The sequence below is a fragment of the Pseudophryne corroboree genome, chromosome 1 (assembly GCF_028390025.1).
Source record: "Pseudophryne corroboree isolate aPseCor3 chromosome 1, aPseCor3.hap2, whole genome shotgun sequence".
Classification (NCBI taxonomy): domain Eukaryota; kingdom Metazoa; phylum Chordata; class Amphibia; order Anura; family Myobatrachidae; genus Pseudophryne; species Pseudophryne corroboree.
This window is the reverse complement of record NC_086444.1, coordinates 349513418-349527115: the sequence shown is the minus strand read 5'-3', so window position 1 is coordinate 349527115 and position 13698 is coordinate 349513418. Positions and strand designations below refer to the sequence as shown.

The window sequence follows — 13698 nt, the reverse complement described above, 5'->3', positions numbered from 1 at the left end:
GGGTCCCCAGCGCAGCGTGAGAGGTCACGCTGCGCTGTCAGCGGCACCCAGCAGCGATCAACGAATGTTCTCTTCCCGCCCGCCCTCGGTGTATGGTAAATTATATGTGCGGGGCGAGGGGGCGGCCAGCTAGATAAAAGCCAATCCCGCATTTTTACCCGGGATTGAAAAAATGGCCCGGGATTGGCTTCCCTAGTGTGCAGTCTAAGGCCCCTCCCTAGTAATACGGAAGTTCAAGCAAGCAGGAGGAATACTACTTCTAGTCGCTCCAGCGTGGCCCAGACGGCATTGGTTCTCACACCTGCAGGGTCTCTCGATAGAGCGTCCTCTTCTACTTCCTCAACGCCCAGACCTCCTCGTTCAGGGCCCTTGTGTCTACCCGGACCTGGCCAGACTGGCTTTGACGGCGTGGCTCTTGAAGCATCTCTCCTGAAAGCAAAAGGGTTCTCTGAGGCGGTCATTCAAACTATGTTGAAAGCTCGTAAACCAGCTTATGCTCGGATTTATTACAGGGTCTGGAATTCTTACTTTACCTGGTGTGCGGTTAAGAATTATGATGCATATACTTTCAAAACTTCCAGACTATTGGCTTTTCTACAACAGGGCCTAGACTTGGGCCTTCATCTGGTCCATATATCTGCCTTGTCGGTGTGGTTTCAGAGAAATATTGCGTCTCTTCCTGACGTTCACACTTTCACTCAAGGTGTTCTACGGATTCAGCCTCCCTTTGTCCCTCCTTGTGGCACCGTGGGATCTGTCTGTTCTGAATGCCCTACAAGATTCTCCAATTGAACCTCTTGAGTCTGTTGACCTTAAATGACTTGCGCTTATGGTCGTGTTTCTGTTGGCTATTGCCTCTGGTAGGAGAGTGTCGGACTTAGGCGCTTTGTCCTGTCGTCTAACCGTTCTGATTTTTCGCCGTGTCCGGGCAGTTCTGCAAACTCGCCCTGGTTATTTGCCTAAGGTGGTATCATCTTTTCACCTTAACCAGGAGATCGTGGTTCCGGCCTTAATCTCTTCTGGAGTGTCGTCCAAAGAGATCTTTGTATAGGATACAGGCTCTCTGTATTTGCGTGGAAAGGTCTGCCTCTATCAGGAGATCAGATTACCTTTTTGTACTTTTCGGTTTTCACAAACGTGGCTGGCCTGCGAATAAGCAAACCTTGGCCAGATGGATTAGAATGGTGATTGTACAGGCTTATGCGCAGGCTGGGCTCCCAGCTCCTGCTGCTATTAAAGCCCATTCTACTCTGTCTGTTGGACCTTCTGGGTCGTCCCGCCGTGGCACGTCCGCAGAACAATTGTGCAAGGCGGCTACGTGGTCCTCAGTGAACACGTCCATCAGGTTCTATGCCTTTGATTCTTCCACCTCCGAGGATGCTTCCTTTGGGCACCGTGTTCTTGTACCCGCTACAGTGCATCCCCTCCCATGAGGAACTGCTTTAGGACATTCCCGATGCTATTCCCTGTGAAATACCAGTGTACCCCGCTGGAGAAAAGGAGATTTATGGTAGACTTACCATAGTTAAATCTTTCTGCGAGGTACACTGGTTTCCACAGGGCGCCCTCCCTGACGCACTTAGCTTCTTGGCTTTGTATGGCATTAGCCGCTAGTCCCTTCTGTCTTGAGAACGTGGGTCTATGTGACTAACATCTACCGTTTCTCTTACCTGCTACTGCATTGGACTGGTTAACAAAACTGAGCTCCAGTGTCTGGAGGCGGTGCAGTGCATCCTGGGAACAGTCAAAGCTTTAGCCTGTTGGTGCCTCGGATCAAGATCCAACTCTACACCCCGATGTTATTCTGTGTGGAAACCAGTGTACCTCGCAGAAAGATTTAACTATGGTAAGTCTACCATAAATCTCCTTATTTTCTGTATGCTGTTTGGGCAGCAGCATACCTGCACTGTTGGAGTTAAGGGGGGGGGGGGGGGGGCGGTTACCGGTCTCTTCAGGCGTCAGAGCCACTTCCCCGCTGCAGGATCACCGTCCTGAGAGGTTGTTGTACAGCAGGGCACTACGCCTTAGCTGTCGCAATAGCAGCACGCCACACACCCCTAACAGATGCCTGAAGGTGAGGAGTGGCGAGTACAAACCGGGGGCCCCGCTAGGGGGGTCCCTCTGTTCTTGGTGCGGCGCAAACGCAGGGGCAGCATATGGAGCCCTCCCTGGGGGATCTGCTATAGCCCCCTGGGTACACTGGCCAGCGGTAGTGAAAACAGGTATCTTTCCTTAGTTTTACACTCTGTGGGAGACATTGCCAGTATAAAAATCTACATAGCTCCGGAGCCATTAGGGGGGGCGAAGCTTCCTTCAGAGTGGGACCAGCAGCATTGAGGCGCCTTCATCTGCTTACAGCTGCAGCAGCAGGCACACACAGCTCCCCCAGACACTCAGGATACGCAGGGAAACTGGTACAGGGGTGTAGCAAAGGGGGAGAGCCGCTATTGTACACCATCTGTATCCTGAAAAGGACAAAAATTCCGGTGTTACACCTTGATAAAACAGCTTGCAGTCTCACTGGGGCTGCTTAGCTTGGGTGTCCTGTTCCTTCCTCTGTGTCTCCCTCTTACCTACTGTAAGGGAAGGCTTACTTGTCTTGTCTGTGTGTATATGTGTTGTCTACTGTAAACATGGTGAAACACCAATTATGCAGTGCATGTCGCACCAGATTCTCCCCCTCTACATCTGGGCCCTCATTCCGAGTTGTTCGCTCGCAAGCGGATTTTAGCAGATTTGCTCATGCTAAGCCGCCGCCTACTGGGAGTGAATCTTAGCATCTTAAAATTGCGAACGAAGTAATCGCAATATTGCGATTACACACTTCGTAGCAGTTTCTGAGTAACTTCAACCTTACTCGGCATCTGCGATCATTTCAGTGCTTGTCGTTCCTGGTTTGACGTCACAAACACACCCAGCGTTCGCCCAGACACTCCTCCGTTTCTCCAGCCACTCCTGCGTTTTTTCCGGAAACGGTAGCGTTTTTTCCCACACGCCCATAAAACGGCCTGTTTCCGCCCAGTAACACCCATTTCCTGTCAATCACATTACGATCGCCAGAACGATGAAAAAGCCGTGAGTAAAATTCCTAACTGCATAGCAAATTTACTTGTCGCAGTGTGGACATTGCGCATGCGCATTAAGCGGAAAATCGCTGCGATGCGAAGATTTTTACCGAGCGAACAACTGGGAATGAGGGCCCTGGTTCCATATCCTGTGAACAATGCAGGCAGTCCTAACAACTCAGTGAGGGGGCTGGGGGGAGGGTCAAGAGCCTTCCTTGCTAGGTGGCATAAAATCCATGATGTCAGATAGGTAATCTCAGCTCACTGCTAATACTCAAAAGACTCAACAACTGCAGCAGGTTGTTGCAGACCTAGCTGCAAGGGTAGATGTTCAACGGCCCCCCCTTTTTAGATCGGGCCCACTAAAGTGTCGGTTACCTGCTTTACGCTCAGAATCTGATGAGATACAGGAGGAGGAATTGGATCTTGTTACTGTTCCCCTTCTGCACAGGGTATTGAGGCCCTCATACTTGCTATACATGACGTGTTAAAACTCCCTCTAGAGGACTTCTTAACAGAGAACAAACTCTGTGTCACTTTCCATGATTCTGCAGAACTAGATGATCTGTTTTAAATTAGCCTGGAAAAATTCACATAAGAAATACCAAGTGAGAAAACTATTTTTGCACACTTTTTCCTATTTGCTCCTGAAGGCAGGAAAATCTGGGAAGAACCCCCGGCCGTAGACTTCAGTCTCTCACCTATCTAAAAAGGCGGTACTACCAGCTCTGGGCTCCTTTACCATAAAGGACCCTGGGGATAGGAAAATGGAGACTACATTGAAGTCTGTTTACACATCGGCTGGTATATCGCAAAGACCGATCATAGCGGGTTTCTGGATGACTCGTGGGCTACTCAAATTAAAGAGGGCCTCTCGAGGGATATGTCCCTGGTTACTACGGTGACTCTTCTAAAACACATTCAAGACACTGCACGCGTCCTGTGTGACTCTCTCTCAAGGAGATAGGCAATATTAATGCTAGGACCGCTGTGTCGGCGCGCAGAGCTTTGTGGCTGCGTCAGTGGATAGCGGATGCGGAGTCCAATCGCAGTGTAGAGTCTCTTCCTTTTTCAGGGGATCGGCTCTTAGGGGTTGAGTTGGATACTTGGATTTCCAAGGATACTGCGGGAAAGTCCATGTTCCTCCCCACTGGGGCCCCGCCGCCTAGGCGTTCCTACCTGTGGCCGCCTACTCGGTCCTTTCAATCTGCCAGATTCAGATCAAGAGCCAGAGGTGCCTTCACTGCGGCGAGAGGCACCAGAGGTAGGGCAAGGAAACCAGCCGCCACAGGTTCTCAGGAATAAAGCACCAGAACAGCGTCCACAAAGGCCTCAGCATGACTGTACCTCCCCACCCCGAGGGGATGTCGAGGTGGGAGCTCGACTGCGTCACTTTAGCAGAGTCTGGGAAAGCTCCTGCCAGGATGCCTGGGTAAGAGATCTCATTTCTCAGGGCTACAAGCTAGAGTTCAATGGTGCTCCTCACCAACGATTTTTCAAATCAAGCTTACGCGTTTTGGGAGATTTACGAGTTACGCTGAAACAGGCCATCCAAAAGTTGGTCCAGTCCCAAGTCATTGTGCCAGTTCCACTACAAGAACCGGGAAAGGGTTACTACTCCAACCTGTTTGTGGTACCGAAACTGGACGGTTCGGTAAGACCCATTTTGAATCTAAAATCCTTGAACCCTTACCTAAAGGTTTTCAGGTTCAAGATATAATCCTTGCGAGCAGTGATTGCGGGTCTGGAAGAACAGGAGTTCATGATGTCGCTGGATATAAAGGACACTATCTCCTCATTCCAATTTGGGCGCCGCCTCCCCTAGCTTACCTGCGGTTCGCCCTGCTGAATGATCACTACTAGTTCCAGGTTCTACCCTTCGGACTGTCCACAGCTCCGAGGGTCTTCATGAAGGTAATGGCGGAAATATTGTTCCAGCTCTGAGTCCCGGATGTAAACATTGTCCCTTACCTGGACGATCTCTTGATAAAAGTGAGATCCCAGGAGCTTCTATTGCTCAGTATAGACCGCACTATTCTGCTTCTGTCACAACATGGGTGGATTCTCAATTTGCAGAAGACCCACCTGGAGCCTACTCAGCGACTCCTGTTTCTGGGAATGTTTCTGGACACAGTAGCTCAGAAAGTATTCCTCCCAGGGGACAAAGCCAGAATGCTTTAGTAAATGTTCAGAACGGTCCTACGGCCGACTCGGATATCCATCTATCTTTGCATACGATTGTTGGGAAAGATGGTAGCCTCATACGAGGCGATCCAGTACGGAAGCTTCCATGCCAGAACATTTCAATGGGACCTCCTAAGCAAGTGGTTCGGATCGCACTTGCAGATGCATCGAATTATACGGTTATCACCTCAGGCCATGATTTCCCTCCTGTGACGGCTACAGTCCTCAAACCTACTGGAAAGTCGGAGTTTCGGGATTCAGGATTGGATCCTCCTCACGACAAATGCGAGTCTGAGGGGATTGGGAGCTGTCAATCAAGGGGCTCAGTTTCAGGGCAGGTGGTCAGCCCACAAAGCCCTACTTCTGATCAACATTCTGGAACTTCGGGCGATCTACAACGCTCTGCTTCAGGCCTCTCCTCTGCTCTGGGATCAAGCTGTTCATGTCCAGTCGGACAACGCTGTGGCTTATATCAATCAACAAGGAGGGACAAAAAGCAGATCCTGCATGCGAGAGTTGTCAAGGATACTCCTCTGGGCGGAAAGAAATGCAAGAGCAATGTCGCACATCTTCATTCTGGGGATGGACAACTGGGAGATAGATTTTCCTCAGTCGTCATGATCTCTTGACCCGGGGGAGTGGGTCCTACACCAGCAGGTGTTTCAACAGATCATCAATCTGTGGGGCTGTCCACAGATAGACATGATGGCATCTCGACTCAACAAGAAGCTTCCATGGTATTTTTCGAGAACCAGGAACCCTCAGGGGAGGGCAGTAGATGCACTGACGACGCCTTGGCCTTACCGGCTGGTCTACCTGTTTCCTCCGATTCCTCTGCTCCCGAGGGTGCTAAAGTGAATCCGGAATCAGTCCAGGCAACTGATTACCCCAGATTGGCCTCGAAGGGCGTGGTACGCGGACCTTCTGGACATGTCTGTAAAAGTAATAAAAAAATAACAAAGCGCTTACTAACAATTAAAACAGACAGGTGTAAATGTAAAAGCAATTATTGAAAAACTTAATAAAAATATACACTTTTAAAAAGAGAGTAACCTCTACCTCAAATTAATAACAATCATTCAGTTGAATATTGTATAGGAGCTTATGAAGAGTCCTTGATAAATGTGGGACTGAGGACAGGTCACCATTTAATCCAGTGGTAGGTGGACTTTTAATGCAAATAGCCTTTCGCTGTAGGGACTGTAACTTCCATATAATTACCAGTCCTGGAGTGTCAATAATGAATGCCCATAGGTGATGGTCCAGTTGGCAGTGGCTCCAGCACACAATAGTAGGGTTTCTGATGGATACTCCTTTTATAACAGCAAACTCCTTTTAGGAGTACAACTGGGACCTGTGGACATTCACCTACATCCAGATTCTTTGCACCGTGGATGGACTATACCGGAGCCTTGGTGTTTGCAGCCTGGGACGTTTCTTACGTTTCCTGCAGTCTGTGGATATGGGCTTACGTCTGGGCTCCCTTAAGGTCCAGATTTCAGCCCTCTGTTTTCTTCCAAAAGAAGTTTGCTGTGTTGCCATAGGTTCAGACCTTCTTGCAAGGAGTGCTTCACATACAGCCTCACTTTGTGCCACCAACAGCACCCTGGTATTTGAATGTGTTTTTGGATTTTCTACAATCCTCCTGGTTTGAACCGCTGTAGACGTCAAGTACCTCACATGGAAGACAGTGATGTTATTGGCCCTGGCTTCTGCTAGACGTGTCTCTGAAGTGGGAGACTTATTGTGTAAAAGTCCTTACTTGGTCTTTTATGAGGACAGAGCAGAGCTCAGGACTCGGCAGCAGTTCCTGCCAAAAGTTGTCTCTGCATTCCATTTAAACCAACCTATTGTGTTTCTGGCTCTTCTGCTCCTCCAAAGACTTTGGATGCTGTGTGAGCCTTGAAGATCTACATCAAGAGGACGGCTCGGGTCAGAAAGACGGATTCCCTGTTTGTGCTGTATGATGCATAGAAAATGGGTTGCCCTGCTTCTAAGCAGTCCTTTGCTCATTGGCCTAAGTTGACTATCCAACAGGCCTATGTGTTGGCGGCCTTACCTGTGCCACATTCTCTGAAGGCCCACTCTACAAGATCAGCGGGGTCTTCCTGGGCGGCTGCCCGTGGTGTCTCGGCTTTGCAACTATGCCGAGCTGCTACCTGGTTGGGGAAGAACGCCTTTGTGAAGTTCTGTAAGTTTGATACCCTGGCCAAAGAGGATACCCAGTTTGGGCAGGCGGTGCTGCAGATGTCTCCGCACATTCAAGCCCGTTCTGGAAGCTTTGGGATGTCCCCAGTATCCCTTATGGATGCTAGATAAAATAGGATTTTAAATACCTACCGGTAAATCCTTTTCTCGTAGTCCATAAGGGATACTGGGCGCCCGTCTCAATGCGTTTACTTTTCGGCAGGTTGTTTCTTCTATATGTTTACCTGTTCAGCTGTTGCTGTTTGGTTGCCAGCTGTTGCTGGTCAGTTTGTTGTGGTGTGCTAGTGTGAATCTCACTACTCATTGTTATGTTCCTCCTCTCAAGTATGTCCATTCTCCTAAAGGCACTATTTTACCTATAACTGCCTGTGGTAGGGGGCATAGAGGAGACGAGCCAGCCCACCCAGTTGAAGAAATTTAAAGTGCACCGGCTCCTTTGGACCCTGTCTATACCCCATCGTACTAAGTGAACCCCAGTATCCCTTATGTACTACGAGAAAAGGATTTACCGATTGGTATTTAATATCCTATTTTCTGCACCATACTATTGGCAAATGAGATGGATACAATTGTTTTACAGCTAAAGATATAGCAAAAACTTGCATTGGAAAAATGATTTCATATTAAATTTTTGCTTACTGGGTGTATTTGTAAGCATTAAAACTGCCTTTTTTTTCCCGTATACCATATATACATGATCCTGTTTTTTATTTTTGAGGAGGTAAAGGTGTTTCACTTTAGATGACTAGTGACAAAATGCTTAGTCTAGATAAGGTTTTATACAATATCTGAGTCTGTAGCTGTATGTCTCTTCAGTGATGTTCACTAATGGCTTATAAACTGCTTAAATCTGTCATCACCCAGTAAACAGTACTAGTTAAGCCTTTTACTCTTATTACTCCTATGCTAATAATGGCATTTTTGGGGTTGTTTGTATTCTATATTATGTTGCCAAAAACACTCAACACTCAAAACCTTCCAAATGGGTTTTTGACATTCCTCTGTAAAATTACAACTTAAATCAACCTCTCAGTTGGTAGTACATATATGGGTGTCACTCAGGTAAGTGTTTCCTGCACCTTCTAATTATGCATAAACTCAGTGCCAAGGATCTAAAATCTCACATTGTTGCACTCAGCCACACTAAGGCAGATACCAATGCCAGCCCATATGTCACCTCAAAGCCTGTCTGCCTCTACCGAGCTTATGGAGCAGATTCAATCAGCAGCAGACAGTGTCTGGAGCTTTTCATTTACAGGCCTGTGAGCGGCCCTATGGTAGCAGTTACCGCTCATTTCTCTTCACACATTCGGGGGGACAAACGGGAAACAACTTTGGGCTAATTTAATTTGACCTTATACAGTATGTGATCCTATTAGAAATCACATCTTCAGGTATATGCTGCTAAAACTCGCAACTTGCATAAGATTGGCAGATTGTGAAGATTTCTCTCTTATTCCATCTTACTGAAGTTTAATTTACTTTTACTCTATTTAGAAACCATGGAATGGGCGACACATCAATCAAGTTTGAAGTGATTCCTGGAAAGAACCAGAAGAGTGAATATGTGATGACTTGCGGAAAGCACACTGTCAGGGGCTGGTGTAAGTTCCCGGGAGTGGTGTTTTTCTTCATCATGGTTACTGGGATGTTTTCTTGTTTGTGTCGTATTTTATACAGGACTCTAGTCTGGCAGAAGTGAAGCAAATAAACAATGTGCATAAATATGTTCTTTAGTACACAGGGCGTCACCTTCTTCCCAAACTTTTAACAAATCTACAAAGTGTGTCAATCTTGGGGCTTATGTTGTAATATACACTGCTCAAAAAAATAAAGGGAACACTAAAATAGCACATCCTAGATCTGAATGAATGAAATATTCTTATTAAATACTTTGTTCTTTACATAGTTGAATGTGCTGACAACAAAATCACACATATCAATGGAAATCAAATTTATTAACCCATGGAGGTCTGGATTTGGAGTCACACTCAAAATTAAAGTGGAAAAACACACTACATGCTGATCCAACTTAGATGTAATGTCCTTAAAACAAGTCAAAATGAGGCTCAGTAGTGTGTGTAGCCTCCACGTGCCTGTATGACCTCCCTACAATGCCTGGGCATGCTCCTGATGAGGTGGCGGATGGTCTCCTGAGGGATCTCCTCCCAGACCTGGATTAAAGCATCCGCCAACTCCTGGACAGTCTGTGGTGCAACGTGGCATTGGTGGATGGAGCGAGACATGATGTCCCAGATGTGCTCAATTGGATTCAGGTCTGGGGAACGGGCGGGCCAGTCCATAGCATCAATGCCTTCGTTTTGCAGGAACTGCTGACACACTCCAGCCACATGAGGTCTAGCATTGTCTTGCATTAGGAGGAACCCAGGGCCAACCGCACCAGCATATGGTCTCACAAGGGGTCTGAGGATCTCATCTCGGTACGTAATGGCAGTCAGGCTACCTCTGGCGAGCACATGGAGGGCTGTGCGGCCCCCCGAAGAAATGCCACCCCACACCATTACTGACCCACTGCCAAACCGGTCATGTTGGAGGATGTTGCAGGCAGGGCCGTAACTACGTGTGTGCCAAGTGGGCTTGGCACACAGCGCAGTTGCCCTGAGGGCGCACGGCCAGCGGCATGTAATGAGTCAAATTGACTCATTACATGCCTCTAAAGTCTGCGCCGTGCGCCACCGCCACGCTGTGGAGGAGAGCTACAGCGCCGGGCAGGTGAGAAGGAGGAGGGGGGAGGGGGACTGGAGCCGCAGCAGCGCTATTTCATTGGTAGTAAGCGCCGCTGCAGCATCCCCCTCTCCTTCCGTATTGGCTGCCCGGCGTTGCTGTGGATGCTGGGATGCGGTTCCTCCATCCCAGCATCCACAGCAGCGCCGGGCAGCCAATACGGAAGGAGAGGGGGATGCTGCAGCGGCGCTTACTACCAATGAAATAGCGCTGCTGCGGCTCCAGTCCCCCTCCCTCCTCCTTCTCACCTGCCTGCACCGAGGGAGCTGCACGAGGAGCCTGTCAGCGGGGAGATGGTAAGTATGTATCTCTCTCTCTCTCAGGGGGACACCGTCTGCCATAATGTGTAAAAAGGGGGCCTGGCTGCCGCAATGTGTAAAAAGGGGGACTGGCTGCCGCAATGTGTTAAAAGGGAGACTGTCTGCTGTAATGTGTAAAAAGGGGTACGCTGTCTGCTGTAATGTATAAAAGGGGCTCTACCTGGTGTAGTGGCGCTACTGTGCAGCGTAATTTGAATAATGTAGACTACTGCACCGTAATATGAATTGCTATTATTTTGTGGCCACGCCCCTTCCCCGTGAAGCCACGCCCCTATATATTTTTCGCACGCCTATGGCGCGCACTGCCCCTATCTTACATGGGGGGGGGGGGGGGGGGGGCGGCAATGTCGTTTCTTGCACACAGCGCTAAAATGCCTAGTTACGGCACTGGTTGCAGGCAGCAGAACGTTCTCCTTGGCGTCTCCAGACTCTGTCACGTCTGTCACATGTGCTCAGTGAGAACCTGCTTTCATCTGTGAAGAGCACAGGGCGCCAGTGGCGAATTTGCCAATCTTGGTGTTCTCTGGCAAATGCTAAACGTCCTGCACGGTGTTGGGCTGTAAGCACAACCCCCACCTGTGGACGTCGGGCCCTCATGGAGTCTGTTTCTGATCGTTTGAGTAGACACATGCACATTTGTGGCTTGCTGGAGGTCATTTTGCAGGGCTCTGGCAGTGCTCCTCCTGTTCCTCCTTGCACAAAGGCGGAGGTTGCAGTCCTGCTGCTGGGTTGTTGCCCTCCTACGGCCTCCTCCACGTCTCCTGATGTACTGGCCTGTCTCCTGGAAGCGCCTCCATGCTCTGGACACTACGCTGACAGACACAGCAAAACTTCTTGCCACAGCTCGCATTGATGTGCCATCCTAGATGAGTTGCACTACCTGAGCCACTTGTGTGGGTTGTAGACTCCGTCTCATGCTACCACGAGAGTGAAAGCACAGCCAGCTTTCAAAAGTGACCAAAACATCAGCCAGAAAGCATAGGAGCTGAGAAGTGGTCTGTGGTCACCACCTGCAGAACAACTCCTTTATTGGGGGTGTCTTGCTATTTGCCTAGAATTTCCACCTGTTGTCTATTCCATTTGCACAACAGCATGTGAAATTGATTGTCAATCAGTGTTGCTTCCTAAGTGGACAGTTTGATTTCACAGAAGTGTGATTGACTTGGAGTTACATGGTGTTGTTTAAGTGTTCCCTTTATTTTTTAAAGCAGTGTGAAAAGGTCCATATAACAAAATCCTTACAAATAAATCTGTCTGAGTGATACACCCAGTAGCAGTTCTTCCTCTGGGACTGCTGTGTTGAGTGCTCAAAGAAAAATAGAACTAATACAGTGTAAATCCCTATTTGCAGCGAGGTCTTGCACTTACTCAGTGTATTTGACAGGTGAATTTAAGACCGAAAAATATGTATTTTCTGAATCCTCTGGCATTAAGTGTAAGCAGACAGGCTATTCCTTACCTGCCTTTTAAAGTTCTTAATATTGATCATTTAGTTCTGTCTAACTTCCATCAAAGGCATTTACAGCCATACATTTCTGTGATTAGAGAGGGTTTGTATTATAGCTTAAACTATGTTCTATTTTAGGCAAAAACAAGAGGGTAGGGAAGCAGTTGGCCTCACAAAAAATTCTTCAACTCCTTCATCCTCATGTGAAAAACTGGGGCTCCCTACTGCGTATGTATGGACGAGAGAGTACCAAAATGGTGAAACAGGTGAGTACTTAACGTCCTCCAGTAGGTGTCTAATAGAGGCCTCCTATTTTATTTGCCCATGAAATATGTTACCAATGATAGTCATGATGTGAGGGAAACCTTGGTATATTATTGACTGTTTATTTCTTTATCAGGAAACCTCAGATAAAAGTGTGATAGAATTACAGCAGTATGCCAAAAAAAACAAGCCAAATCTCCATATCCTGAATAAGCTGCAGGAAGAGATGAAACGGCTGGCTGAGGAGAGGGTGAGTGCTGCTTTAGGAGGCCAGTTATGTTCTCTGCTCATTTGGAGAATTGCCTATTCAGGTCAAGAAATCTTAATAGTCCATGCAAAGCAACATACCCACTTGGCCCATTATGTTAGGATAACATTTTAGATTAATTTAATTTTTCAGTTGGTTAATAATGAAAAGAGTTTACATATGTGGGAGACTGATATGGAGGTCAGTAACCTGACCAGGTTCTGGAATTGGTCGTCACACAGTGAAATTATTATATGTGATTATTTTTATTAAGATGTTGTAGCAAGCCATGTACAGGGCCATGAGTCTTGGGGTATGTGGAATTGAATGGGGTTTTAAAGGTTTTGGAACATATGTTCTTTCTTTTTCATCCACTAGGGGTCACTGGAGTACTCTTGGGATATGGACGTGCGTAGCAGGGAAGGCATATTTAAATATTTAAATGTGTAACCCTCCCCTTCCCTCCTCCATACTCCCAAGATCCTCAGTGTTTTTTATGTGCCTCAGGGAAGCACATCATGGGCTCACGAGCCCGATTTTGATTTTACTTATTCATTTTGATTTTACTTTTAATTTATTTTTCTCTACAGTCAATCCCTTCCCCACTTACTAAGAAGTGTGGGTCCGGAATTGCACTACCTCCAGCCGCTGCTGACACGTGAGCGCTTGTAGGAAAAGCACGGCCGTGTCAGCCAGGCAGCATACCATCCCTTCCCCACTTACAGATAAGTGAGGGTCCGGGATTGAGCGGCCATCTCCTCCACATGAGACTCCAGAGAACGCTGGGTGGAGGAGATTTTAGAGGAGTCATTTTTTCTAACTGGCGCTTCCAGCGCTGCTGCCGCCAGGAGAGTGATGCATACGGTAGCTTCTACAGCTACCGCAAGGTCAGTGGTACCGCACGCTCCCAGCAAGCACAGGTGCAGGGAGCGTGGTCTTTGGAGGATTCTGCCGCTGCCCGCCCGCTCGATACCCGCTGGCCGCCCGACTCCCTAATCACCGCAGATGAGATCCTTCCTCAACCGCGCTGGCGCCCGAGGTCACTGGCCGCCAATGCTCGGTCCGCTGGCCGCCAATGAAGCCCTGCAGGCCGGACGCCGTTCTATATACAGCGGTCGCACACTGATCAGTGCGCTCCCGCTGGCCAATTTCTCAGCCCAGCCGCAGACAGCCAGGCTGCCGCTGCTGGGCTTCTGTTCCGTTCCTCACTGCTCTCCG

At 48.3% G+C, this 13698-nt stretch overlaps 1 protein-coding gene across 2 annotated transcripts in view; it reads left to right on the top strand.

Annotated features, from left to right (window-relative positions):
• DGCR8 (DGCR8 microprocessor complex subunit) overlaps nucleotides 1-13698 on the top strand; it is a 158750-nt gene that overhangs the window by 138377 nt on the left and 6675 nt on the right. For both annotated transcript variants that reach the window (XM_063964722.1, XM_063964723.1), the window contains 3 exons: nucleotides 8955-9061; nucleotides 12108-12235; nucleotides 12370-12483. In XM_063964722.1, the coding sequence (XP_063820792.1) occupies nucleotides 8955-9061; nucleotides 12108-12235; nucleotides 12370-12483 (349 nt within the window). The remainder of the gene's footprint in view (nucleotides 1-8954; nucleotides 9062-12107; nucleotides 12236-12369; nucleotides 12484-13698) is intronic.